Raw genomic sequence first — 26319 nt, forward strand, 5'->3', positions numbered from 1 at the left:
ATATCTCTGCTTTAACACATCTCTTCTTTCAGGGTCACTATAAATGAATTCCTCTATTGATGGCCAGTGATGGTGGGAATGGGGTGGCCCACTAGGCCCCTTTGTCTTTTTTGTCACTGCCTCCATAAATGTGGTCCTTGCCCCTCCTCCTTCCAAAGCCATCTTCCTCCACAGGCTGCTGTTTCCTGGTGGTCCCTCATAAGGATGGGCCTCCCCCTGGCTCCCACTATGGCTCCTCACTAGTATTCCCAGAATGGGAACAAGCGTTTGCTGTGTCCGAGTCTTGGCTGTATTGCAACTTCACGTGAAAGCCGAAGGGCCTGTCTGTATTTGGAGCAGACATAGCAATGTACAAGCAAAATATACATCTCGGGGAATGGAGCACTGATGCATGGTGGCGCTGGCTTGTGTGTTTGGCATAGCAGAGGCAGGATCGAAGCGGTTTATTTGCTCTATTCAGACTGCTTCTCCACCTTCCCCAGGGTTTATACCTTTAAGCTGCCATGGTGTGTAGCAGGCTGTGGAGTTGCCTGGGGGTGGGGCCAGGAACTTTCCTTGGGGAACACTGGGTCACTGGTAACAAAATCACCACATAATTTAGTGCAAATCAGGAAACATCCCCCCTAGCCTCTTATTATCCTGGTGGCCTCCCCAGGGCTGAGATAGCTGTTGGAATGCAGATTTTTTGGGCACTGGGCTAAGGTTCGTGGTGGGGAAGAGCTCTAAAGAATAGGGCCATTGATAAATGGTGAGTGAAATCAGGGACTGTAAAATAACAGTGACACTGAGCTGCCTTTTAAAGTTTTTGTTGGACATAAAAAAACCGCCTAAGTCAGCAAAGGAATGGGGAAGACCTCATTATAACCACCTTAGAGGCAATGAAAAGGCTTCTTTTTACTCTTTGGATAGTAACTTAAAGCTCTGTGTTAGATGCTAGGGGTATAAAGACAAGTAAGGAATGGTCCCTACCCTCAAGGAGCTCATAGTCAAGGAGGGCAGACATTTGTGTAACAACCATTAGGCTGTATGATAACCACCATGACACGGTAAGTACTTGGTACAGTGGGGGCACAAAGGATGGGAATGATCAACCCTGCTCACAGTGTGGGGGAGGGCTGCATAGTTTTCATGTTATAAGAAATTCAGGAGACCAGAAAGGGCCAAGTGGACCTGAGGCCATTCAGAACTGTTATAGCAGGAAGAGAAGAAGGGGTTCACGTAGTAAGCCAGAATGAAATGGCCTAAGTCTGGAAAAACTGACCTTGATTACAGGCTTGTTTGTAGAAATATTGAAAATGAGGTAAAAGGAGAATAAAGACTTTGAACCTGGCAAGTATTTCACTGTTCAGTTAGTTGGATTATCTATATCAGTTTTACGCTGTTTCTCACATTCGAGCTAGAAGGCGTCATTGGGATGCTATAAGTGGAAGTACAAAGGCTAGAAGAGGCTTAAGAGCATTTTACCCAATAAAGTGTGGGTAAAAGGGGTGTGGGTGAAAGTGGATATGGTGTGAGTTAAGGCTCTGAGGTATTGTCAAGAAGGCTAAGGCTCTGAGGCAGTATCAGGAGGCTGATACCTCAGCATAGCATTTGGGTGGGCTGCTAGGTCTCTAGGGAGAGTCAAAGGCTGGGGAATGACATGACGCCTCCCCTTCACCTTCCCCCTGCTTAAAAAAAAAAAAAATTGGGAATTTGGATCTGGATCTGCTAGGACCCACCTTCAATAGACCAGGGAGGTTTAGACCCTTCAAAAAGATAAATAGCTGGCTGACTAACATTGAGATTAGTGTGGAAGGAATGACTGATGAAGAGGCAGGAAGGTCTGGGTAATGTGGAGATTGGTGGGATCAGAAGGGACTGGAGGGCATGGGGGTGGAGGCTGAGCTTCCTCTGAGCATTGGCAACAGGTACAGCCATAGAAAGCAAAGCCAGCAGGTTGGAAAGCGGGGACAGTGGGGGAAGTGAAATCCAAGAGTGTTTAGGTTAAGTCCATAGGCTTCACTTCTCCCTACCTCCATCCTGCCCTGCTTTTCCTCTCCCCTCTTGATTATATTTCTTTTGTAGACTGATCTCCATTGTTTGACATGAGGAAACTGATATCAGGAGACCCTTTCTGCATCTCTGTATCTCACTGGGAAAAAGGATCTTGCATCATTTTGATTAAGATGCCATTGGGATGATTATTTTTTATCCTCTTATCCTGGGTGTTCACGATACTTAAAAAACCCCCACATTCTTACATTTATGTGATGAGTTTTGAGCTCTAGCTGTGAAAATTGAGCCATAGCCTAAAAGCCTGAAACAAGAGTGTACCCACATTGACACCAGCTACCCGCCCCCCGCCCCCACCAGCAAAGGCTGGCAGGTCTGCAGCAGAAGGATGAACAGGCTGGCACAGGCAGAAAGGCGTTTATATGTATTGATGCTACTGCCACGGACAAAAGCCTGTTAGGTGTTGGGAGAGTCAGAAAGGAAGTAAATCAGAAAGAAGAAATCTAGAGGGAGAGACAAACATCAGGGCAGCTTTTATTTGGATGTAGAGGTGCCTTGGGATAGGCTGCTGTTTGGGTCCTGTCCCTGCATGTAGTTGGCCAGTAAGGAGATCTGGAAGGCCTGTGGGTGGCAAAACAGATCTCATACACAAGTGGCTCTACTTCTGTTGTAGTGTATAGTCAGTGTCTAGTCCTGGAAGGCCATTCCAGCCAAGGGCTGATCTGAGGGTTAGGTGCTGGCAGAGGCACTTATTTGGAGATGCCGACGTTGCTGAAAGTAAAGGAGTGTTCATACTCTACAATGGGGGTACAGTTGGGGAGCCGGAAAAGGAAATTTGAATGTATTACTGAGTGGAAAAGAAGAAACAGAAATAGATGTTATAAGCCAGAGTCCATGGGAATGGAAAGGAAGTTGTTCCAAGAGGTTAAAAATGTATGTTGGGAGACTGGTACGGATGCAGTACTTGAGAGAGATGCTAGTGGGTTGGACTAGGATGTTAGTTGGTTGGCGATGGTGAGAATGGGGAGAAGTTACATGTTGTAACCCTTAGGTGTGCTAGGAAGGAAACAGGCTTGAGAACCATGTTCTTATGTAGCTCATAACTCTTTTGGAGACTAGTGGGCTACTGAGGAGTCAGTGGTACTGAGGAGTCAGTGGTACTGAGGTTTGTTAAGGAGTGGCGCATGGAATCTATAGTTGTTGTAAATGGGGTACTCTGAGTAGAAGATCCGTATCAGGGAGAACATAACAGGCAGAGCTGTTATAGTTGAGTTCCTTAGTGGTAATGTGGGTAGTTATTCCTCTAGGACCTATTTGATGCATTGTTTGGCCATTGGCCTAGAGGAGGTAGGTAGTGATGGTTAGGTAGATAGGATAATAACTGGCTAGAAAGCTTGGAATCTTGCTCTCTAAAAGTGTGATAAAACTGAGAGCCATGATTTGAGATTGCATTGTCTGGAAATGCAGGGACATGTCTGCGTTGTTCACAACACTAGCGGCATTTTAAAGGCCAACTGGTCAACTGAACGGGATTGGTAGTTACAGATGGGTGGGTAGGGCTGATGAATGAGATGAAACATGGCATTTTGATCAGGTCTACTTTCACTGGAAAGGTAATGTGACTAGAGAAACAATGTCGGGGGCAGACCTGAAAGGAAATTCATGGTTGATGGTGTTGAATGTGGTGGCTGGTGAGGATAGCAAGGAGTCCCCAAGTAGGTGCCTTAGGATATGCAGGAATTCTGTGATCCTGCTCCAAATTTGTGGCCAGGGTTGGAGAGGCCTTTCTCAGGACCAGAGGCAGTTAGATAGACCAGATAAGCTCCTGGCTTGTGTCTGTAATGAGCGGTCTTCTCATAGGAGAGGTATCCAGTCCTGCTTTTTGGTTCATCTGGACAGAGGAAGGTTTTTTTCTGGAGGGCTGAGACAATAGTGTGCTGAGCACTCTGAGGGTAGCTGATGCCCTGGTCTTGACAGTATTCCTAAAGGAAGCAGGCACTGCCATGACAAGAAGACTTTTTGCTAGCTCCCTGACAGAGATGTGCCAGTCTACTCTGTGAAGTTCTTGGATGTGACAGGCCTGTTTTTCTGCCCTAGCTCTTGGCAGCAAGGAGGATGAAATGTCTGGTGATAAGAGCTAGCGACGGTTAGCAGACTTAGAGGGCTTGACTCGGGTGCTTGAAGTGGGCCAAGTAAGGGTTTGCTCTGAGAAGGGAGCTGAGAGCCATGGGCTCTGATTCTCATTTGGTCAGTACCTCAGCGATAAGGAGTTAGTCACATAAATGTTCTAGACTACACCTTTGCTGTTTAAATTGTGGTCTGAGAACCAGCAGCATCCTCATCACCTGGGAGCTTGTTAGAAATGCAGAATGTCATGCCGGCCCTACTGAAATAGAATATACTGAAATGTATCTGAATATACTAAATATACTGAAATAGAACCTGAAATCTGACACATTCCTCAGGTCATTTGAAGTCTGAGAAACACTGCTGTAGTCTGGACCAGCGGTTCTCAAACTTCAGCGAGCGTCAGAGTCACCTGGAGGGCTGTTAAAACCAAGGCTGTTGGCCCCATCCCCAGGGCTTCTGATTCTGAAAGGCTAGGGTGGAGGCCAGAAATTTGCATTTCTAACAAGTTCTCAAGTGATGGGACTGGTTTGACAACAGCTGACCCTCTTAGCTTTCTCATCTGCAAAACAGGGGAGTGATTCCTGCCTGCTTACAGAGATGTGGGATCATATGGGACAGTGTGTGAGAAATGTGTTCAGTGCATTGCGGGGGTGGGGGGCGGGTATCCATTTGTGTATTGCTTGCTTACTAGTCAGTGAATTTTTAAAAATCTATTGTCATGCCAGCACAACTGTTTACCTTCCTGGCTGCTGGCCATCATTTGTGGGCAGAGAACAGGGAATCTATGAACCACCCCACAGGCATGCAGTATTCTGTGAAGAGATCAGCAGTCCCTGGGGCTATGGATGGGGATTATTGAGCAAGGCCTCCTGTAGCCCAGCTAGCTTCCCTGGCTCCTGGCCAAGTAGTCTGACCAGAATTCTCAGTCTGCCTGAGTGGGCCTGGTCCTGTCTTGATCACTTGTTACTCACCGCCATTTCTTCACCCCCAACTAGTGTATCTTAAGGCAATATTTGAATTGGTTTGAAAAATGGTCTTTGTCTAACCAAGCCTCTGATTCATCTTGTGATCCTGAGCAAGACACATGCCTTTCCTCCACTTTGTTGGGTGACTGATGGAACAGGCTTTGGCTTCATGTGCCCAAGTCCCAGAATGTGGACTCTGGACCTTCAAAGTGAGGGAAGCTGAGGTAGACGCTGTTCTGATGAGAATCAGTAGAGCATAGTAGTTAAAAGCATGGATTCCAAAACTGGACTGTCTGGATTTGAGTCTTGACTACCTACTGGTAGTCTGACCTTGGGCAAGTTGCTTGCACTCTTTATGCCTCAGTTGCCTTATTGGCAAAGTGGGGTTAATAATAGTACCAATCTTATAGGACTGATGGGAGAATAAACTGAGTTAAACATATTAAGTGCTCAAAACAGTGTTTGATATGTAATGGCTTATAGGTATTAGCTCTTATTAGTAGAACTAGTACTAGTATTATTCTGATCCACAACCTCCTAATAAGCTGTTGAGATACAGCAGGTGACTGGGAGGCAGGCCCTGCTTCTCTGGGAAACACAGAGAGATCAGGCCCTCTTATCAACATACTGATAGAACCAGAGTACTATCCAGAGAGATTTTTTTGGGCTTGGCACCCTTCCATTTCTAGGCCCTTCCTTAGTGATGCCTCCAGGGGACCTCTCTAGCACATAACCTGAGATTTGTTTAAATTAATTTCATGACAAATGTGTGTCTACAGGTAGCTACAAACAAATCATTTGGTTGTTTGGTGCCCTTGAAGGGTCAGCTTCACAGAAGCCACTAATATCTGAAGTTATTTACAATTGAATATGTAAAAATGTTTGAACTGTGGCTGTTTCTGAGTCATGTACATACAGAGGGAGACACAGGTGTGCACACCTCAGGTGAGGATGTGGTTTCTAAGACTTGGTCTCCTTCATTTATTGGTATTATGTTTTTGAAAAATTCAGATTTCAATAAGGGTAAATTATAATTCACTTTGCACCCATACTCTCCTCCAATAAAGAATAGCAATGTCTATTTTCAGCCTCTTTTCTATATTTTAATTGCTTTGGGGTCTATGGAGATGGGGAGAGGGGGACATGTAGGTGAAAAATCAGCCTTTTAAAGCTCCGATTTTTTACCCTTCCTTGTCCTGAAACTTCGAGCATCAGCTCTCATCTGTCAAAGTGTAAATCAGCAATTAAAACCCAAACAGCCAAATGCCAAAGATGACCCGAAGCACAAAGCAACTGACAAACAAGTCCGGACAAATCGACGGGTAATTTATAAGCTTTGCCCTAAAATCTAATTATTTGGCAATTCGAATTTGCAGCCAGCCAGGGCTTGGCAATAAATTTAACCCGCCATAAATTATTTAGGAGCAGACTGTGGTGTAAATCAAAACCACGAGTGTTTGTTTAAGAAATAAGCTCCTTGTGCATAAAATGTCTTTTTTTTTCCAAGGGAGAAACTGTTATTGCAAACCATACCCCATTGCCCAGTGTAGCCCTCACTTCTCCCATCCAACTTCCCCTCTTCCCTGTGGCCAGGAGGCTTCTTGATCCTTGGAGAAAGGGCCCGTCTTTGCATGAGACTTTTATCCAAAACTAAATATTTGGGTAAAACCCACATGTTTTCCAGGGACTGCATTTTCTACCTTGTGGTATGTGTTGCTTTTAGATTTTATCAAACCTTTCAGTGCAGGGACACACACTTTTTGGAATTTTCTTCCGAGGGTTGAAGGAATAGATTAGTTGTTTTGAAGGAAAGCCAGTTCCTTCTTCCTAGGTTGGGAGGGGGAAGCCATGAAAAATGATCTGCTCATTCTCTTATTTCAGATAGGACATAGAAACATCAGCTCAGGCAGAGGAGAATCTATGCTTAGGAAAAAAGGGCTAGAATGCTACTCTATTAAACCCTCTGGGCTGGGTGCAGTGGCTCTGGCCTGTAATCCCAGCACTTTGGGAGGCCAAGGCAGACAGATCTCTTGAGGCCAGGAGTTTGAGACTCACCTGGCCAACGTGGCAAAACCCTGTCTTTAGTAAAAACACAAAAATTAGCTGGGCATGGTAATCCCAGCTACTTGGGAGGCTGAGGCATGAGAATCACTTGAACCTGGGAGGCGGAGGTTGCAGTGAGCCGAGATCATGCCACCGTACTCCAGCCTGGGTGACAGAGCGAAATCCTGTCTCAAAAACAAACAAAAAAACAGAATTTATAAACCCTCTGTCCCAGTTTTATGAATCCCAACAGTCTAACCTAAGTGCCTTCTGCTTAAATCCTCTTGTTGTTATTCTATCTTCAAATTTATTTTTATTTCTGCAGACACTTCAGTTGGAGGGAGTTTGAATACCCCGAAAGCAACTTACACATTTATTTCTTGTAATCTACTGATCGTGGGTGTGAAATTTCATTTGAAATGCTGTTGCAGTTGTGTCCTCAGTTTATCAAGGAAATCATTGGGGATTCCTAGCTGAGCAATTAGAGAGCAGCCAGGGGCCGGGCGTGGTGGCTCAAGCCTGTAATCTCAGCACTTTGGGAGGCCGAGGCGGGCGGATCTTGAGGTCAGGAGTTTGAGACCAGCCTGGCCAATATGGTGAAACCCTGTCTCTACTAAAAATACAAAAATAGCCGGGTGTGGTCACGGGTGCCTGTAATCCCAGCTACTTGGGAGGCTGAGGCAGGAGAATTGCTTGAACCCGGGAGGCGGAGGTTGCATTGAGCCGGAGATTGTGCCATTGCACTCCAGCCTGAGTGACAGAGTGAGACTCCGACTCAAAAAAAAAAAAAAAAAAACTGTGTTTAAAATCGCTGCTCCAACCCATTTTACAAGGTAGATGAATGCTTGTTTGGTGCTTCATTTTTATTTCTGTCTTCTCTCTCCTCAACAAAAGATTTACAGGGACAATATTGAGGGAGACAGTAGGTACAATAGGTTTGGAACCTTGGATATTTGAAAAATCCCAATTCTGAGGCTTTTGTTCTTAGCTGTTAAGTTATGGCCAGTTTTCATCCACCGTTGGCAGACAGCCCAGTGCTGTAGGTAGTTTGTGAATGGTGTTTCAGTGTTAGCATTGAAAGTCCATGTTGGCTGGGCGCAGTGGCTCACGCCTGTAATCCCAACACTTTGGGAGGCTGAAGCGGGTGGATCACGAGGTCAGGAGATTGAGACCATCCTGGCTAACACGGTGAAACTCTGTCTCTACTAAATGCACAAAAAAATTAGCCGGATGTGGTGGCGGGCTCCTGTAGTCCCAGCTACTCGGGAGGCTGAGGCAGGAGAATGGCGTGAACCCGGGAGGCAGAGCTTGCAGTGAGCCAAGATCTCGCCACTGCACCCCAGCCTGGGCGACAGAGCGAGACTCCGTCTCAAAAAAAAAAAAAAAGAGTCTATGTTGCAGGAAACCCTTGGTCCTGATCAACCAAACAGTTGATTACCCTAGGTAAGACTGGGATTTGGTGGTTTATAGTAGTTCAGGGAGGAAACCACTCAGAGATGAGAGTAGATCTAGTAGAAAGTGCTTTGAACTGTGAAATATCTGAGTTTGAATCCTGGCTGTACCACTGACCATCTTTGACATCTTAGGCAGATCATTTCCCCTCTCTGATTCTGCGGAGAGTTTTGTGTCTTCTGGTACAGCTAGGCCTTTGGCTTGTCTCCTCCACTTAGCAGCCCTTTCATGTGATTACACAACAAAAGTTGAGAGAGTGAAGCCTGTGTGCCAGCATAGGAATTAGGTGCTGGAGATCACACTGAGGCACATGGTTCCTGCCTTCCCTGATGCCATCTGTGCCATCTGTGTTACTGCAGCCATGGTGGAGTCTTTTCAGTAGCAAACTCTAGAACTTTTCTGCCTGGATAGTCCACATTCATTGCTCTTAAAATTTGAGAGCAGCCTCTCTTTCTAGATGGTAGACTTGAGTTCTCTACAGGATAGCCTTTTAGACTAAGAGAACCAGATCTTTCTTGACCCTTCATATTTTGAAAGCTGCTAGTCCTACTCTTAAGTCTCATTCTCATTTTCCCATTTTGGAGTTCCAGCTCTGTCCCTCACAAGCAGTGTAAGTGTCAGCAAGTGAGTTAACATCTTTGGGCCTTAGTTTATTTGTGAAATAGGGATGACTATGATTCCCACCTCATGAGTTAGGAGGATTAAAATGAGATCATTCCTATTAGCACAGTATCTGCCACGTAGTAAACAATAAATGGAATAAAACGATTGCATTTTCCACATGTCTTGGAGAGCACTGGAGGCCAGCTCCTCTTCACCCTTTGCCCAGACTTGAGCATCTCAGAGAGAGGAGCCACCTTTCATTGTATTCATCTCTGTGTCTACAGCCAGCCCCTGCCTGGTGAATAGTAGATGCTTAATAGTATTGATTTATGACCTGAAGATGGTGATGGTGATGATGATGTAACCTGTCTGCCAGGATTAAGGAGGGTAAAATAAGAAAATGTATGTGAAACTACACTTTTGTGAATGGAAAAACATAACACTGTGTATGTCCCTCCACTAAGGTATTTATCACAGTGTACTGTTCTTTGTTTGCCTATCTTTTCCACTCATAGTCCATGTGCTTCTCCAAAGTGGAGACTACATCTTATCTCTAGTCCTGCTCCAGCCCCTGTCTGATAGCCTACACAAAGTAGGCACTCAGGTAGTTTAATTGAATGCAAATGGCATACAAAGGCAAAGAATTGTAAAGCTATTATTAGGATAGGGAAAGAGGGCTGGTAAATACGACTGGTCCTTCCTTCCTTCCTGGTGCTACTTTTACACAAAACTGTTTCTGAAATAAACCTCTTCCTAGGGGAATGATGAAATTGGCTGAGAGAAAAGGTCAGGGTCAGGAATAACAGTTTCATTATCTGAGCAACTGGACATAGAGGCTGGCACTTGGGCACATTGTCACAAATCTTTGTGTTGGGATTAATGCCACTAACCTGTAGTGTTGGGGTTCCATCTCTGATCATTATCAGCTAAAAATCTTCAAAATGTTTGTCATGCTTCAGGTGCCCTGGCTGCAGAGTTGTGCCAACTTGGTGCAGATTGGGGCACCTCTCCCACTACTGGGCTGTTTGGGCCAGTATTTTGAGGTTCTGGGAAGTATGGAAGTACTGGCTGGGCAATATGGGAAGGTAAGAAGTACCTCAGTGAGGTCCTTGCTGCTCTAATTTCTCAGAGTCTTTTCTCAGAAGCTTCTCTTTTGCATCCTCAGTAGCTCAAGTGAATATGCCAGTGTGTAGGCTCATTGTTAATAACAGCTCCTCATGTTGTGGAGGAAGGGCCCCTGCAAAGTCACGTTTTGAGACTGGTGCTTGAAACCACCTCTTCTTGGTCTTGGGGAGAAGGCTTGGCTGATGAGCTAGCATTATCAGAGATATGTTTATAATAGGCCCAATTTGATGTGTCCTGAGCGTTGGGTGTAGGCACCCTGGGAATTTCAGGGGCCTACCCCCCTCCTCTTTTTTTTTTTTTGCGTGGATCTGAGTCTGGCTTGTTCTTCCTCTCTGGGAGCATGGCACTGAGTTTCAGCACTTAGTTGGCCCCATTTCCCTATGGGTGAGGAAGCTAACATCAGGAAAGTTTGAATATTGAGCTGCAGTATTTGCTGTTATTTGCTGCAATGCGGAAACCCAAAGGCCAAGTTTCCAGAGAGTCTGCTGGGGATGTTGACTTGGTGCTGGTCAGAGTGGAAGCTGAAGCACATACTATTTTATAATAAATACTAATGAAATCCTAGATCTATAATAGCATTTCGGATATCTAAAACAAACCATGTGCTTGTAAAAAAGTGGAAAGAGATCAACTTTAAGCCATAAATTCTTGGTAATAGAGGGTTTTTTTCTATTAATGTTTGATAGATATTTTTATTTCCAGAGGAATGTCAACTCCTAATTTCATAATGTATCATGGGCTTAAGAAAATTGAATTTAATAAAAAGCCAAAGATGAATGGCATCCTTAAAGGTCCCAACACTTGTCTTTATTAGCAGGACAAACTGTAGGTCTCCAAACACTGCTGCTCTCCAAATGAAAGTTTAAATGAAAAGTACAGTTGTGTCACAGGTTAAATTTCATTGTGGGCCCAGCTAACATTGTTAGTGAGGAGCTGGCTGTATTTGTTTCCTTAGACACCAGGGCAGCCAAACTCACCAGGCTATAGAGCTCTTTCTGTTGAGGAAGTGTTTCTTCTACTTAGGGGAAGAGGAAGGACACATCGGAAAAATCAGGAGTCAGATGAGCCTGATTCATGGGCAACACCTCAGAGTTGGCTCTTGGAATCCTGGATACCTGATTTTGCCGGGGGACCAATGTGTATTTTTTTGGTGTGTGTTCGATTTTGTTATTCAGTTCCAAACCCCCATTTACTCTGTATGTAATGCTTCTTGGGGAACAGAAGGTCCAGGGAATTGGGAAATGAGTGTCCCCCTCTCTTCACCTTGGAAGGAGAGGTATTACCTGGTCTAAGCAGCAGTCTGGGCCTCCCTTCTCTCCCCTCTGCCTCAGCCTTGCAGCCATTTTGCCCTTTCTATCTCTGGGAATAAGCTCCTGTCAGCTTCCTCATCTTTGGAGATCAGCCCACGGAGACAAGGCAACCACAATCTTTGCATCTCTCTGGCATGAAGTCTGACTGACTTGATTTGGTTTTTGGTCCTGATGTGTTGGATTGAAATAGATGCTTTAAAAACAAGCCCAATATTAGTGGGTATGTTTTGCCGGGAGGATACCTGGCTTTCCTGGGACATCAAGGAGATTGAGCATTTCTCCTTGTGTTTTCCCACCCATTAATTTCCTAAGTGCAGTCAGGTGTCATCCGTTTCGTGTTGCTTCTCCAGGCTGTCTCTGGAGAGAACCACTTTACCTTGATTTTAATGATACTGGAAAGGTCTTCTCCAGAATGAAGGACCTGGGGAAGGGGTGCTGCTGGAGCTGACTATTGGGGCCACTGAATAGGCAGAGCCCCCTTCCTTTCTCTCTGCAGTGGAGGCCCTTTCCACATGCTAATTTTACTCAGAGAATTTTGCTTTTATTTTATTTTTTTATTATTTCCTATTTGTCTCTTCCAGATGTTTTCAGGGCAGTTCTTTTTTGTGTGTTGTAAACTAATTCCATTCATGTTTTAAAAATTTATGAAAGCGCTAATAAAAATGTCAAAGTGGTAAAAATGTTAGCTTTTCCTCTGCTTTGATTAAATTTTGCAAACTGTTTTTGAATATTAAAAAGCAATAATTTTTTTTATGCTCTCTCCTCGCTTTCCCTCTTCTCTCTGGTACGCATGTGCTCTCTTCTGCCCTCTCCACCCTCTGGTGCGTTCCTCCCTTCCCAGGAGCGATGTATGAGGCGTGCTGCACAGCCAGCGTTCTGCAAGCCTGTTTGCACACCAGGACCTTGGTGCTGTGCATCTCTATTAAATAGCGGAGACAAATTAATCTTAGAGACACCAAACAAATTGTCACTCCTCCTCCTTCTCTTCCATTATGTTTCAGTGGACTGGGAAAGGCTAGCTAAGCGATTGGGCTGGCGTTGTAGAGGTAGTGTGTGCTGCCTGAAAGGTGGGAGGCGCTAGCTCCTATTACTGTTACTTTTCTCCTTCTCTTTGGGATCCCCTTTGGCTTTATTTTTTATCTTTTTTTGAAAAATAAGAACTAATGAAGAAACTTACCAGCTTGGTTCAAACTTCATACAAGGAAATCTATTCATTGGTCTGATGGCTGGTTGTCTATATGGCAGGAGATCAGACCCATTTCAGGACAGGGACCTGGGCAAGAGAAAGAAGGGCGTATTCTTAGGGGCTCAAGTTAGCAAGCCTCTGCTAGAGAACCAGTTGGAGAAACTGGGGCAGATGATACCACTGTCTTCCTTCCCATTTCCAGAAACAGTGGGGATGAGGGCTGTGTCCAGTCCCTGGAACCTATGAGGATATTAGCAGTGGGAAGGTTAGGATTGTAACTGCTGGTGCCGTCTCACTCAATCTTGGGTTTGGCCTGGCAGGAGCTAATGAACCCAAAACACTAATGAATCCAAAACACTCATTCTTTGTTGACTTGGAGCTACTGTTGGAAATGGTTGATTACAATAACTTATTTTTCCTTTTCTGTATCTTTGGCACTCCAGGAAATCATCGAGTTCCCCATCCTAAAGCTAAATGGCCGGACCATGGAGATTGAGTCTACCTTTCACATGTATGTCCAGCCTGTAGTCCATCCACAGCTTACCCCATTCTGTACAGAGGTAAGGGCCCTGGAAGTGGGCAGCAAGGGCTCCTGGGAGGGGAATTTTGGAATCCTTGGTGCTCTATATAGGCCACTTAGAGAAAGCATAGGGCTTATCAATGCTTAAGGCAAGTGCACACTAGACCTAGCAGTTAGGTTTTATAAAGTCTGCCACTCCACTCAGGTCACTGTTGTTACTGGGGACCCAGGGAGAGCAGTGGCTTAGTCTACCCCTGCTTCCCCAGCATCCCTTCCTGGTGACCGGCACTTGGAGACCAGGAGCAGAATGGCATTTCTGGGGTTCAAGTTCTTTCCAGTTCAATTTCCCTTAGGGCCCCTTGGCAAGAGGTAAAGATTTCAGCCACTTGGAAGGCAGGGTTATGTTCAGGCCTTCTTAGCTTTCTGGCATTGTTACTCTGTCCTCCTGTAAAGTGGTCCTGTGTGAAGCGTAGGTTGAGTTTGTCGAAGGTACATTCTGTCACCGAGGGAAGAGAAGAGTGGTCTCAGTGAAGCATGAGACCTGGCTGGCCAAGGCTGAAATCTGCTTATCCTAGGTGGGTACTGTACTTGGCCTCCTTGTCAGCAGGTTAGTATTGGTTGCATTTTACAGATTGTGAAACTGGGCCTAACTGAGATTTTAATCATTGCTGGAGGCTCAAAAGAGCCATTGGCAGAGGGGAGGAGCCCCTGCAAGTTCTAACTCCCAGAACTGTGTGAAGTCTTCTGTGGCTACTTTTCCCTGTGACATGTCATGTAATGCACTCAGTGGTGGCCAACAGGCTGTGGTGCAATCAGGGGTTAAGAATGTGTGGTAGCAGGGGTGATGAGAATCTTTTAAGAGTCTGGGGCTGAGGTACATTAGAGACTTTGTGCCTTCATTTAGAGACCTATCTTCTACATGTGAATGAAATAGGTGAAAAAGGGTTCTTGAGTTATCCCAAACAGTCTCCTTGGTAAGAAGGCTGGGGATGAGCCTGTTTGACCCTCGTGGGCCCTGAGGCTGACTTAGCCCAGATAGGAGGTCTCGAGGTTGCTCCTGAATTCGTTGCCAGTGTTTACCAGCTGACCCAGGTGGGGCTTTTGTTGCAGGCATCCATCTGCCAAGGCGCCTAGCCTCTTAAGCCTTTTGTTATTCCAACTAATGATGTTGGGTTCTGGTTTTCGCCTTCCTCTGCTGGGGTTTCCCCTTTCCCCTGGGATTTACCTATACCACCAGGGGGCGCTAATCTGACTTTTCTGCCCTTTTTGAAAAATCACCATTTTAATGATGATGAAAATTCCCTTGCTTATGCGAAGGGAAGGAAAGACTTTCTTTAAGCCAGCCAGTTACCTGAGCCCTCCACTGGCCTTGAAAGGCTAATGTCCTCTTGTCCTTACGTAGACAGGCAGGCCCAAATTTTAGTAAGTTTGCTACCTGTTTAGGAATGTAACGGTATTCTGCTGGAGCTGGACCCTGGGCAGGAGTGGATGCTTGAGAGTATCGGAAGAAGAGGGACTTCTTTTAGAGTAAGGCTGCTGCTGCTACTTTTTGTGGGAATGGGAGGAGGGATTGTGAGACTATGATGAACAGTTTCTTCTCTCTAGAAAGCTTCACCCAAGGATGCACATACATAATTTGGAGGGGAGTAGGAGTGGTAGTTGGGATCTTTATTATGAAGGCTGTTCTAAAAGTGAAAATGTGGTTGTTCTGTAGGCACTGGGTCTGCCATTTTGTCTCAGGTTTCCAGAGCTCAAAACTCGCCATGATCTTGTCCATCCTTTTTTGGCCAGCCTCATATCTCTCTGCTTCATCTCCCACCTAGCTCCCCTCACCCAGAGGTTGCCCTCTTACAGTCTATCTTTTCACATGATGGTCCTCCTGCCTGCACAGAGTTCCCACTCTCCCCGCCAACTCCTGCTTGACCTCCAGGACTCTGCTTAGGGTCACTTTCCCTGATCCCCAGATTGAGTTGTGCTTATTCCAACATAGAACTGATCAGATACTTTATACTATAATTATTTATCTGTCTTTTCACTAGACTATAAGTTCTTTGAGGGAAGAAACTAGACCTGATCCATCTCCATCCCATCATTAGGGTCTGCTACCAAGTAAACACTTGATACATGTCCCTTAAATTAATGAATATTGTCAAGGAGTTATTTTCTGTCTCTCCCAAAAACAACTGTACTGCTGACTTGTTATTTTGAGTAAGTAAGTAAAGTCTTGTTTGGAAAACCTCAGATCATATAAATTTTGCCCTGTCTCCGTACCAGATGGAATTGTATCTCCGAGAGGCATAGACACAGGATGGGGGCTGTCATTCTGAAACCTCATCCAACCTGGCAGTTGGTGCCTTTTGCGGGTAGGGATGGAGGTCATTCCAACCAGAGAAAATCTCTCATTAGTAAGTGTGAGGAACAGTCCCAAACCTCCAGATTATACTTAAGTAGTTCCTCTGGCAGGATTTTCTCTCTTGTGCACAAGAAGTTCTTAACCCCAGTGTGTGTGTGTGTGTGTGTGTGCGCACGCATGCACATGCGTATGACATGTGCACACACATGGGCACATGCTTGGGGAGAGAAGCAGGCTCAGTGCTGGTAGGAAGAAGGATTCCAGTTTGAACAAGTCTCTAGCACACACAGAGAGACTCTTACTTTTACTGCTTCATATTAGGAATGTGTTAGTACCCTTCTTGAGGTCCCTTCTTAGTTTCAGTTGAGAGTCGGCCTGGAGACGTGGTTCTGACAGAGATAGGATGGGATGTGTTTCATTCCTTCCCGAGCCCTTTCCCTTTGACCTCTAGAATCTGCTCCAGCTCATCAAGTCTCTATCTCTAGCAGCTGGGCTGCTGCACAGCCCCTAACCATGTCTTCTTTTTGTTGTTGTTATCATGAAAAAAAAACTAGAGAAATACTCATTTTGCTAAATGCCAGTAAAGGGCTTTGTCTTGCACCTGTACTTATAAAGGGTGAGATTTATTGGTCTCTTTGTCTGAAGAGAAAGAGTGGGTCTGATTATCAGATTGCACACCAGAGACAAGTGCTTATGTAATCAACAAACTGTCTTGGTGTCAGAATACGATTGTGTTGGAGATAAACTGTGAAAGGAGAAAGCGCTGGATGCTGACATGCTATTGGCACTGAGTTTCCTGGGCTGCTTCCTGTAGTTGCTAGTGTTTATGATGAAGCCAGCTCATTCCTGGACAAAGCCCTTGTGAGGGCAGGGGATCTCAGTAACCAGCCATGTTATCAGTCAGGGTCAAAAGCCCCTTGCCTTGTGGTTTCTGAGTCTGGAGAAGTGGGAGTTAATCTGTAATCCCTCATTGAAAGGAGCCACAGAGCACACATTAATTCTTCCTCTCACCTCTCCTGCTTTAAGTGGCTAAGGTCTCTGAGCTCTGTTTAGCCTGTGAGCCCTGGTTCTCAGCTTAATAATACTTGGCTTTGCTCTAGTACCTTTCATTGTAAGGAGTGAAAGCTTTTTACAAACATGTATTAACCCAAGTGGGACTGGGCTTAAACTGTAACATGAAGGATTTAAGTTAGGCCTAAGATAGAACTTCCCAGTATTAATTTGATAAAATTGTCTCGTTCCCTCATAGCATCCTGTACCTTACACGTGTCTTATAGGTCATTAGTATCAGGTAGAGGAACTAATTTTTACTTAAAAAAAAAAAAAAAAAAGATGGGGTCTCCCTATGTTGCATAAGCTGGTCTCAAATTCTTGGGCTCAAGCAGTCCTCCTGCCTTAGCCTCCCAAAGGGCTGGGATTGCAGGCCGAGCCACTATGCCCAGCCCAGAACTAACTTTAATTTCATCCCTTCTTTGTCCAGTGCCTTGGCAGAGCTGAAAAGGGGTGGTCCATCCTTGGAGGGATTAATACAGGAGCCTGAGGCCTTCCCTGAGAAGGCTTTGTCTAGCTGAGCCAACTGCTCAAGCCCCTGTGTCTCTGGGGGCTAAATGCAAATCCTTGAGGAGCTCAGCTGTGAGCCATGCTTTACTGGGCCGCAAATGAAAATGGCTGTTGTCTGGGAAGCATGGTGAGAGAAGGAGCTGACCTCACTAGGCTCCTCCCAGGCTGATGATTCTAGGATCACTGAGCACTGGAGTGGAGTTTGTGAAAGCCCCAGGATGCTGGAGCTCCATTTCCCCAGCTCCAGGTGGGAGAGTTGGGTTTAGTCTGCAGTGAGGCATCCTGCAGCAGAACACCAGAGCAGCACCCTGGTTTTCCATTTTGGTGTAGTGATTTTCTTGCCCCACATCAGTGATTTTCCTGGGGCCCAGGGCAGGGGCTTATGGGGTACACACAGGTGCTGACCTAAGCCTTATCTCAAGGGAGGGAGGGCTCTTGGCAAGGGTGCATTGCTTTCCTGTGTGAGTGAGACTTTCTTTAAGCCCTTGGCATTCAGCTCATTTGAGAGACCCTTGGTGGGAGCCAAGAGAAGGAGTGGACCTAACCTTGCCGCCTGAAACTCAGACCAGACACAAGACTAACATTTGGACCCTGGAGCTTCCTAAGAAGTGAGAGTGGCTGTGGTCCACCTTTTCCAGGATGGTCCTGATGTTGAGCCTCAGCTCCAGGCCTGAAGATGTATCTAAGCCCTAGGCTTAACAGGAGAGAAGCTGGACCAGAATGGGCAGCGGTGGGCCTGTGGGTGTCTGTCACTAATCTGGGGTTGGTAATAAGCCTCCTCCTGACTCTCTTTGGCCCCTTCATGCCTGAGGCAAAAGAGGGCAACTGCCTGCTCAGTTTGCGGCTCTGGAAGATGTAGAGGCTCTCGGTACTAGTTGGGGCTGGGTGTAGGAGGGGGCTGCTGAGAACATGTATTCCATGAGGGCAGAGTTTTTACATTTTTCTTCACTGCCAGATCTCTAGTTCCTGTAATGCGGCCCTGCCCGTAGTAGGCTTTCTATGAATAGTTGTTGACTAAATAAAAGGAGGAGTCCTTTGTACTCCAAGATTATTGAAGCTGCTGACCGAGGGCACTTCCCCACTCCCAGCCCCCCAGCCCTTAGTGGACCGTCTTTTCTTCTCTTTGACTCAGGCCCTCCCTCTACTGGGCAGTTCTTTGGTCTTCCAAGCAAGGAAAGGGTGTGGAGGTGCCAGCCGGGTGGGCATGCTGTGGGTTAAAGCTTTGCAAAACAACAGTGTAGTTAATCTTTCTAATTTATTTTCCTTTTAGACCATGGGAAGTCTGTAGGCAGCAGCTGTTACCCAATTAAAATACAGATTAATATAAAAACAGTTTCTGGAATATAAAATAGAGTGGCTGTGTCCTTACACTTCCTTAAAATACCACCTAATAATGACTTGATGAACTACAGAAACCCACCTAGAGGAGCTCAGCGTTTTTAAAATGAAAATTTCTCCCTAAAAGGTGTATATTACCATTCCATGTAAGTCACCATGAGAAAATAACCTTCCCTTTTAGAGCCAGCAATTTCTGTGAGTTGGGTATTTGGTATTCATTAAGTGTAATTATAGTTTAACTAGAGTTTAATCTCCCCTCCAACACACTTTAAAAAAAAGAAGTTTCCAAGCAAGTCTGAGATACTGCTCTTTCTGGAAGTAGCCAGGGACATGCTGGGGGTGGTGATTTCCAGTTGGTGTCCAGGACATGGGGGCCTCATGCCCTCAGATCCTTGTAGGCAATCTATCCCCAGTCTTTTTTTTTTTTTTTTTTTTTTACTTTAAACCAAACCAAAACAAAGCAAAACAACAAGCTTGTTTGAACCCAGGCCTGACCTAGGTGGAGCATAGGCCTGAGTCAGAAATTCTCTAGGTCATAGTCTGAACATTAGGCCTTTTTGTCTTAGTTTCCCCATTGGTTAAAGATGACTCTGTCTCTTGCTTGGCTAGTTCATATTGATGGCCCACGTATGCAGGGTGAAGGATAGGAGCCTGTGGGACTTCATGGATGTTAGGGAAGGTGTTAGGGAGAGTGTGGGAGGGGGCAGTGCTGGATATCAAGGCTCAGAGAAGGGGTGGACTTGAAGCCAAGTGTGCCTGTCCTGTATGAGCACTCCCCAAGTTTTACGGGAACTTCTGTGAAGCTAGGAGCTGAATTTACTTGAGACTGTAATTGTGGGAAGTTATTGAGCCTATTGAATACAAAAGACATGTAACATCAATTTGTTTGCAAACTGAAAGCTGAAACAGGTGTGAGAACATGCCTTGTGGAAACAGGTGTGAGAACACGCCTTGTGGTCAGCATGTGTATGTGTACACCCATCTCAGGGCTGGATATTATGGGAGAAGCACACATTGTGTCCTGGGTCCTGGGACTTTATTCCCAAGTCTTCTAGTTGGGCTCTGAACCTAAAGCAGTGCCAGATCAGAGCCCTTTACAACAGAAGGAGAAAAACAGAAAGGAAGGGGTCCTGTTCAGCCTTGAGTCCCTTCACCCTGGTTTTCTACCCATCGGCTATTTCTCTTTCCTTTCAGCTCACCGGGATTATTCAAGCCATGGTGGATGGTCAGCCAAGCCTGCAGCAAGTGCTGGAGGTAGGTTGAGTGACCTTTAATTCCTGACCTCTGACCCCTTCCTGCTGCCTTTCTCTCCCTCCCCTCCTGAGAATGTAGCCGTGTAATTTGACTATGATTATGGCTTGATTAGAATAACATTTGCTGTCACATCAGTGACATGCTGTTGAGAGTATTGAACCATTGATCTGTCATCTCCAGCTGTTCCCGTCAGGGTTTCTGACAAGATGTCCCAGTGCTGCCAGGAGTCAGGCAGAGGGGCCCCCACCCCTTCCTGGCCTATGGCCCTGTGCTGGCTGACTCTGGGGTAGCCTATGCTGGGTGGGCTGGGGAGTAGGGGAGCTGAGCTTGGTACTGTGGGACTAGCCCCGGGGACTGGAGGTGTTTTTGTTTAGCTTTAGTGTTGGCTTCTTGTGGCATGTGAGCACTTCATTAACTCACCCAGAACTCCCCATCGATGGCTTTTGTTTGCTGAGAGCTCCTCCAGGAGCTGTGGCTGGGCCCGCCTGCCCCACTGCAGCTTGCCACTGGATGCATTGTGCCTGTCGGGTGCAGAGGCTGCACTGGGTAATGATTCCTAATCAGAATAATTACAACAATTGCCTATGTGAGGGAAATCAAATTAAAGACTTTAAAACCCTTGGCAGAGACCACACTTCTAGGATGTTCTCCTCGGGGAGCTAGAAAAGGTTAAGATGCTGTTTCTTGCGCTGTAGCCCGAGGGAATAAGGAAGGGCAGTGCTTGGTCTTAGCTTGTCTCCCACCCTCCTCTGGCCTGGAGGTTTTCACAGGGGGAGAAGGTCCCCCTCCCATGTCTTTCTCTATAGGGGGAGGGGAGAAGAGAAAAAGCCTGTGGATCTCATTAGGTGCTTTATTTATTTTTTAAGACCAATAAAGCCAAAGCTCAGACCTTATCAAAGCATAGGAGAAAGCAGAATATCTGCAGGAATAGCAGGGCACATCTGCACTGGAGGTGTGCAGCCTAGAGGAAGTAGCGTAGTGGCAGGGAGCAGGGCAAGATACCTTTTTTTAGCCGAGAGATCCTGTCCCATGGAGGAGAGAGATGCAGATTGAATTTCGTGGGGCCCCCAAGGATGGAGCCAGGGTCAGAGAGGCAAGTTTAGGCTCACCTCAGTGGCAGAGTGTATTTCCTGTCCCTGGGAGTGTGGGAACCTAGGCTGTGACCAGTCTGGTTGGGAGTCAGAGTTTGGGCACCTGCGGTAGATTGGGAGAAGATGAGATGAGCTCTGAGATGCTTCCCAGCCATATTGACCATCTTTTTTTTGAAGAGATTCATTCCTATGACCAAGGGAGCTCCTTAGCATGGACTGTTAAACCAGACTCAAGGAGACAGAGGGAACTCATTCTTTCCTCTGTCCCAGCCACCATCCCCAGCCAGGGCCTGGCTCCTGAGGGATGCCAGAAGACAGGCACCTTTTTCCTGGAACATCTGTAGCTGGGATCCTGGAGGAAGATACTTGCTCTGGGCCAGCAGCAAACTAGAACTCTTGAGGTTATGGGTTTTTTTTCTCAGTGGCTCCAGTCGAGGAGGAGATGTGGTCTTGAGGAGGCAACCCCCTGCTAACCGTAGGCCAGCCCTGGAGCAGGGTGCTTAAAGAATTCTGGGTCTCACCCAAGAAGCTACTTTCTGCTACTTCTATATACTTTGTGGGTAAGGAGGGAAAATTCCTGGTATCAGCCTGAATAGAGAGTTTCTGGCAGGTAGGAGACCAGACCGGGCTCTGCTTCATCTCATTAGTCCTGAGTTGGTTATGGAGATAAAGAGCTCATTTCTTGTCCGAACCAAGGCCCTTAGCAGGCAGCCAGCTAGATGTTTACCTGACTCACGGTAAAAGGTGTTCACTGAATAGCTGCTATGCAAGTGAATGGCCGGGGTCCTAAGATTCCAGGGACCCCACTGAGTGTTGAGTGCTTCCTATGATAAGGGCCCAGTTTTGCTGAGTGTGGCCTCCTGTTGTGTCTTGCTCTCTCTTTCACTGTGCAGGAGTTGGGGCACTGGGGAGCCCCTCTAGTATGTGGGGCACTTAACTTGGGGATATAAAACAGTGAGCTTGGGGGAGGTTATGCTGATTTAGGGAGCCCTAGTTTCACCTTACCTCTTTTCTTAGGTGACCCTGGGGAAAGGATTCATGGATTCACGCACGTGTGCGTGTGTGTGCGCGCGCGCGCACGCGCGATGTGCACATACATGCAAGGAGTTGGGCCAGAGGAGAGAGACCATTTAGCAGTGGAAGATCCAGAATTTATCTTTTGGGAAGATTCTTTGGCTGAGGAGGATTTTCTGGTGTACAGACTGTAAAGAGGGTTTAGAGACCACATGGTCTGCATAGTCTGGCACCGGGGAGCAGCTCTGACATTCTGGTTGGTAGGGCTGCTATAGCCACGGAACTAGGTAGGATCCTTGGCCTTAGTCAAGGATGACTTTAGCGTGGGCCAGGCCTCTAGCATCTCAGAGGTATCCAGGGAGCCAGCCTATACCTGCTAGAAGTAATCTTACTTAAGATACTTAAAGATATCCATGGGCTGTCTCTTTCCTGCTGAGCACACGAGGCCGTTCACGGTCTGGCCTAACCTAGTCCTCCAGCCTTTGTCCTTTCTTTCTATATACTGTGGACTTCGGTCATCCTAAACTTTTACCTACTCATATTTTCAGTCAGTCAGCAAATATCTCTTGAGTAGATCCTATGCTGAATGAGAGATTAAGGCAGTGAGTAAGACAGAGTTCCTGCCTTCGTGGTGCTTATATTCGCAGGGAAGGCAGACATTAAACAGATAATTGCTTCAAATACAAAATTATTGCACATGTACCTTTGCCTCTACCTGTAGTATCCTCTACTATGTTCCACCATGTCAGGCTCCTAGTTCAATTATCTTCTTTGTGAAGCCTTTTCTGACTCCTTTCCCTGTGAAAGGTAGGGCTAGCCACTTCCTCTTCTTGGTCCTGTAGCACTGTGGTCACGTCTCCAGTGCTGGATCTATTGTATTATGATGATCTGCCTTTCTCCCCTTCTCAGCCTATTACCTGTTTTGTGGTAGGTACTTAAAACATTATCACATTTAATTCTCAGAACAACTCTGTGTAAGGTTTTATAGATGAAGGAAACTGAGGTTCAGAGAGGTTACATGACTTTTAAATGACTCCCCATCAGTGACACAGCCAGGATATGGAATAGCCAAGGGTTGGAGGGTTGGAATCCAGATGTGTCTGACTTCCAATCCTGCATTTTTAATGACTGTGTGAGATAGCCTTAAAAAATAATCTCGTGGCCGGGTGTGGTGGCTTATGCCTGTAATCCCAGCACTTTGGGAGGCCGAGGCAGGCAGATCATGAGGTCAGGAGATCGAGACTATCCTGGCTAACACGGTGAAACCCCGTCTCTACTAAAAATACAAAAATTAGCCAGGCGTGGTGGCAGGCGCCTGTAGTCCCAGCTACTCTGGAGGCTGAGGCAGGAGAATGGCGTGAACCCGGGAGGCGGAGCTTGCAGTGAGCCAAGATCGTGCCACTGCACTCCAGCCTGGGTGACATCTCTTGCATGGGTAGAAGCAGTGGTGTGACTCCCTCTCCATGCCTGGGGTCTTCTGAAAAAGGCAATGCTTCATGAATTCTTTTTATTTATTATTTATTTATTTTTTACAGAGTCTCGCTCTGTCACCCAGGCTGGAGTGCAGTTGTGTGATCTCAGCTCACTGCAACCTCCACCTCCCAGGCCCAAGCAATTCTTCTGCCTCAGCCTCCCAAGTAGCTGGGATTACAGGCGTGCACCACCACACCCAGCTAATTTTTGTATTTTTAGTATGGATAGGGTTTTTCCATGTTAACCAGGCTGGTCTCAAATTCCTGGCCTCAAGTGATCCACCTGCGTCTGCCTCCCAAAGTGCTGGGATTACAGGCCTGAGCCACCACACCCAGTCTTGAATTGTTTATTATATTTCTCTTGTTGTATACTGATTTTAGTATTTGAATTTCCAGTGTGAACACAAATAAACTGATCAAAGGGATGAAGGGAAAGAAAGATTTAGAGTGTTTAGGAGCAGTTTTTCTCCCTTTGTAGAAATTGAGCTCAGCCTTCAAAATATTCTGCTGAATTTGAATCCTCAACCATGAACAGGAGAAATACGAAATTGGGGGCCAGTTTTGAACTTTTAGCAGCTGGAGCAGGCAGCACTGTCCCAGGTGTCAGGATGGGGCTCCAGTCCAGTAAAGGGGCCTCTTAAGGTGAAAATGTTCGTCACCTTCATTTGGTGAATAACCAAATTTGTAAGTTTGGTTAATAAACATTTGGTAGAAGAGTAAAACAAACAAACGAATGAGTGAAGCTGTGGGTTGGAGCTCCTGTTTGGGGCCTCCTACTACCCTGTTCTGATGCCCCAGGACAACAGCCTGTCTGTGCTGGGCCAGGGGACCAATGAGAGGAACAGCCAAGTCAGAGCAAGGTATTTGAACTGATTTGCTGGGATCTGGAGCAGGCTGCCAGGCATTAGGCGAGTGTAGGGGCTCCCTCCGGCTACACATTCGGGCTGCAGGATCTTCCTACGGGTTTGTCTTCCAAATGCCTCCGTGGTTCTGAGCCAAGCCTGAGAGCCCACAGTGGAGCCATGGCTGGATAAGATTACAATTTTCTCCTGCTCTGATTACAAGCAGCTTATCTGTGTTTTGCTGTTGTGGCTCTTCACAGGCTCAGGGAAAAAAAAAGGAAAATCTCATTTGTTCTTGTGTACTTTTCAGAGGGTCGATGAATGGATGGCGAAGGAAGGCCTCTTAGATCCAAACGTCAAGTCAATTTTTGTCACCTGTGGAGACTGGGACTTAAAAGTCATGTGAGTATGAGAAGGGCTGCTTTGCTGGCAGGGCTTGGAATCTGTGGGACCAGGTCTGGCCTTTTGGAGGCTTAAATGTCTACAAGGCAGCTGGGTCAGGGATTCTTCAGGTCTTTGAGGCTATCAGGGATAGAAGACGGTTGGGAGCCCTGCCTTCTGCCTCTCTGGAGCAGGGTGTGGGCAAGTCAAGGGCCTGCCTGGATGGTTGGGGCCTTCCTGCCTTTGCCAGGTCTCACTGCTCATGACAGCCCTTCCGATTGCTGGGGCTGTGTGTTATTGCCCTGGAAGGGAGGAGTTAAAAGAGTGTCTTGGAAAAAAAAAATTTTAAGCCAAATACCATGTTTACTATGTAATTAAATATAGTAACTTATTTGTCAACCATATAAAGTAGGCATTATTATTCTTCCTATTTTATAGCTGAGGGAGTAAAGGTACAGAAAGGTTAAGTAATTTACCAAAGGACACACAGCCAGGATTCAAACTCAGGTCCTTGCTCTTAACTATTATACTATGCTGCCCCTTTATCTGGCCTGCAAGACCCTGGTGAACCTACTGGGAGCCCAGTGGTGGGATGAGAGAGGGCTGCTCCGGGAAGCTGCCCACGTCACCAGCCTCCTCTTTCCTCCTTTGTCCCCACTGCTTTTTTACCTTTGTCTCCTGATCCTGTCCCGGTTATGGAAGACAGAACCGGTTCCTTTGCTGGGTTGACACTTGTGCATCTTGTCTGCCCTCATGGATACATGGCTTCAGATGGCCCCCAGGGAACCGAAGTGGGATGGAGGTGGTGGGGGCACTGTTTGCTGAGGAGTCATAGAATCGATTACCTCTGTGTTCATTGTGACTGAAGGTAGCAGCAAGTATTCCGTGTGTGTGTCTCTGTGTGTGTGTGTTTGTGTGTGTGTGTGTTTGTGTGTGTGTGTTTGAACTTTTGAGCATAAAGTGGGATGTTGGTGAGGGGTGTGGTGTAGTAGCTCTGCAGTAACATTTTCTACCACATCAGGTGTCATCTCCTCACCAAGGCCCTTTGTAAGCCTTTTGAATGCTGGGCATTGAGGTGAAGTTATGTACCCAGGTGGGTGTCAAGCCTGCTATTGGACCCCAACTTTCTAGGTGAGACAGGAGGAAGAAAAGGCCCCAAATCACATGAGCACACAGAGACCTCATCTCCCACACCCATCAGGTGTGTACACAAACTGACTGCACCCCTCTTGGTTTACTCCAGAGGGTCTCCATATTCCCACATGACATCTCTTTGTCAGGGAAATTATACAGGCTGGGACTAGAAGCAGATACGAATCAGAGGAGGAGTCCATGGAAAAGGAGTGGAGGAAGAAGACTCTTGTTCTTGTTAATAGCGTCCTGGGCAGCTTTGAGTCCTTAAAGTGAGGAAGGGACTTAATGTGGATTTCTGTAGCCCAAGAGAAGCTACTCAGGGTGGGGCCAGTTTCAGGCTGATACCCAGAATTCTGGGGTTCATATGGCCCAGGAGGAAGGCCCTTTGGCCCAGTCCAGAGGTCCACTTCCTCCAGGTAGCCTCACCAGGACTCCCTTCATCCAGTGTTGTTCTCTCTTTGGCGTCTTCACCTTCCAAACACACACATTTCAGAATCTTCTACTTTAACTGTGCACGATGCGTACATATATGTGTATATGAAAACTTTCCCATG

The 26319-nt window shown here is 46.4% G+C and overlaps 1 protein-coding gene across 21 annotated transcripts in view; it reads left to right on the plus strand.

The window, feature by feature from the left end:
• The window catches only part of ERI3 (ERI1 exoribonuclease family member 3), a 134323-nt gene that overhangs the window by 22302 nt on the left and 85702 nt on the right, over positions 1–26319 (plus strand). For 19 of the 21 annotated variants that reach the window (XM_016961252.3, XM_024345226.2, XM_024345228.2 and 16 more), the window contains 3 exons: positions 13250–13366; positions 19772–19831; positions 24561–24652. In XM_016961252.3, coding sequence (XP_016816741.1) covers positions 13250–13366; positions 19772–19831; positions 24561–24652 — 269 coding nt within the window. The remainder of the gene's footprint in view (positions 1–13249; positions 13367–19771; positions 19832–24560; positions 24653–26319) is intronic. The other 2 variants (XM_063781386.1, XM_063781391.1) reach the window with 1 other exon arrangement.

The sequence above is a fragment of the Pan troglodytes genome, chromosome 1 (genome assembly GCF_028858775.2).
Source record: "Pan troglodytes isolate AG18354 chromosome 1, NHGRI_mPanTro3-v2.0_pri, whole genome shotgun sequence".
Classification (NCBI taxonomy): Eukaryota; Metazoa; Chordata; class Mammalia; order Primates; family Hominidae; genus Pan; species Pan troglodytes.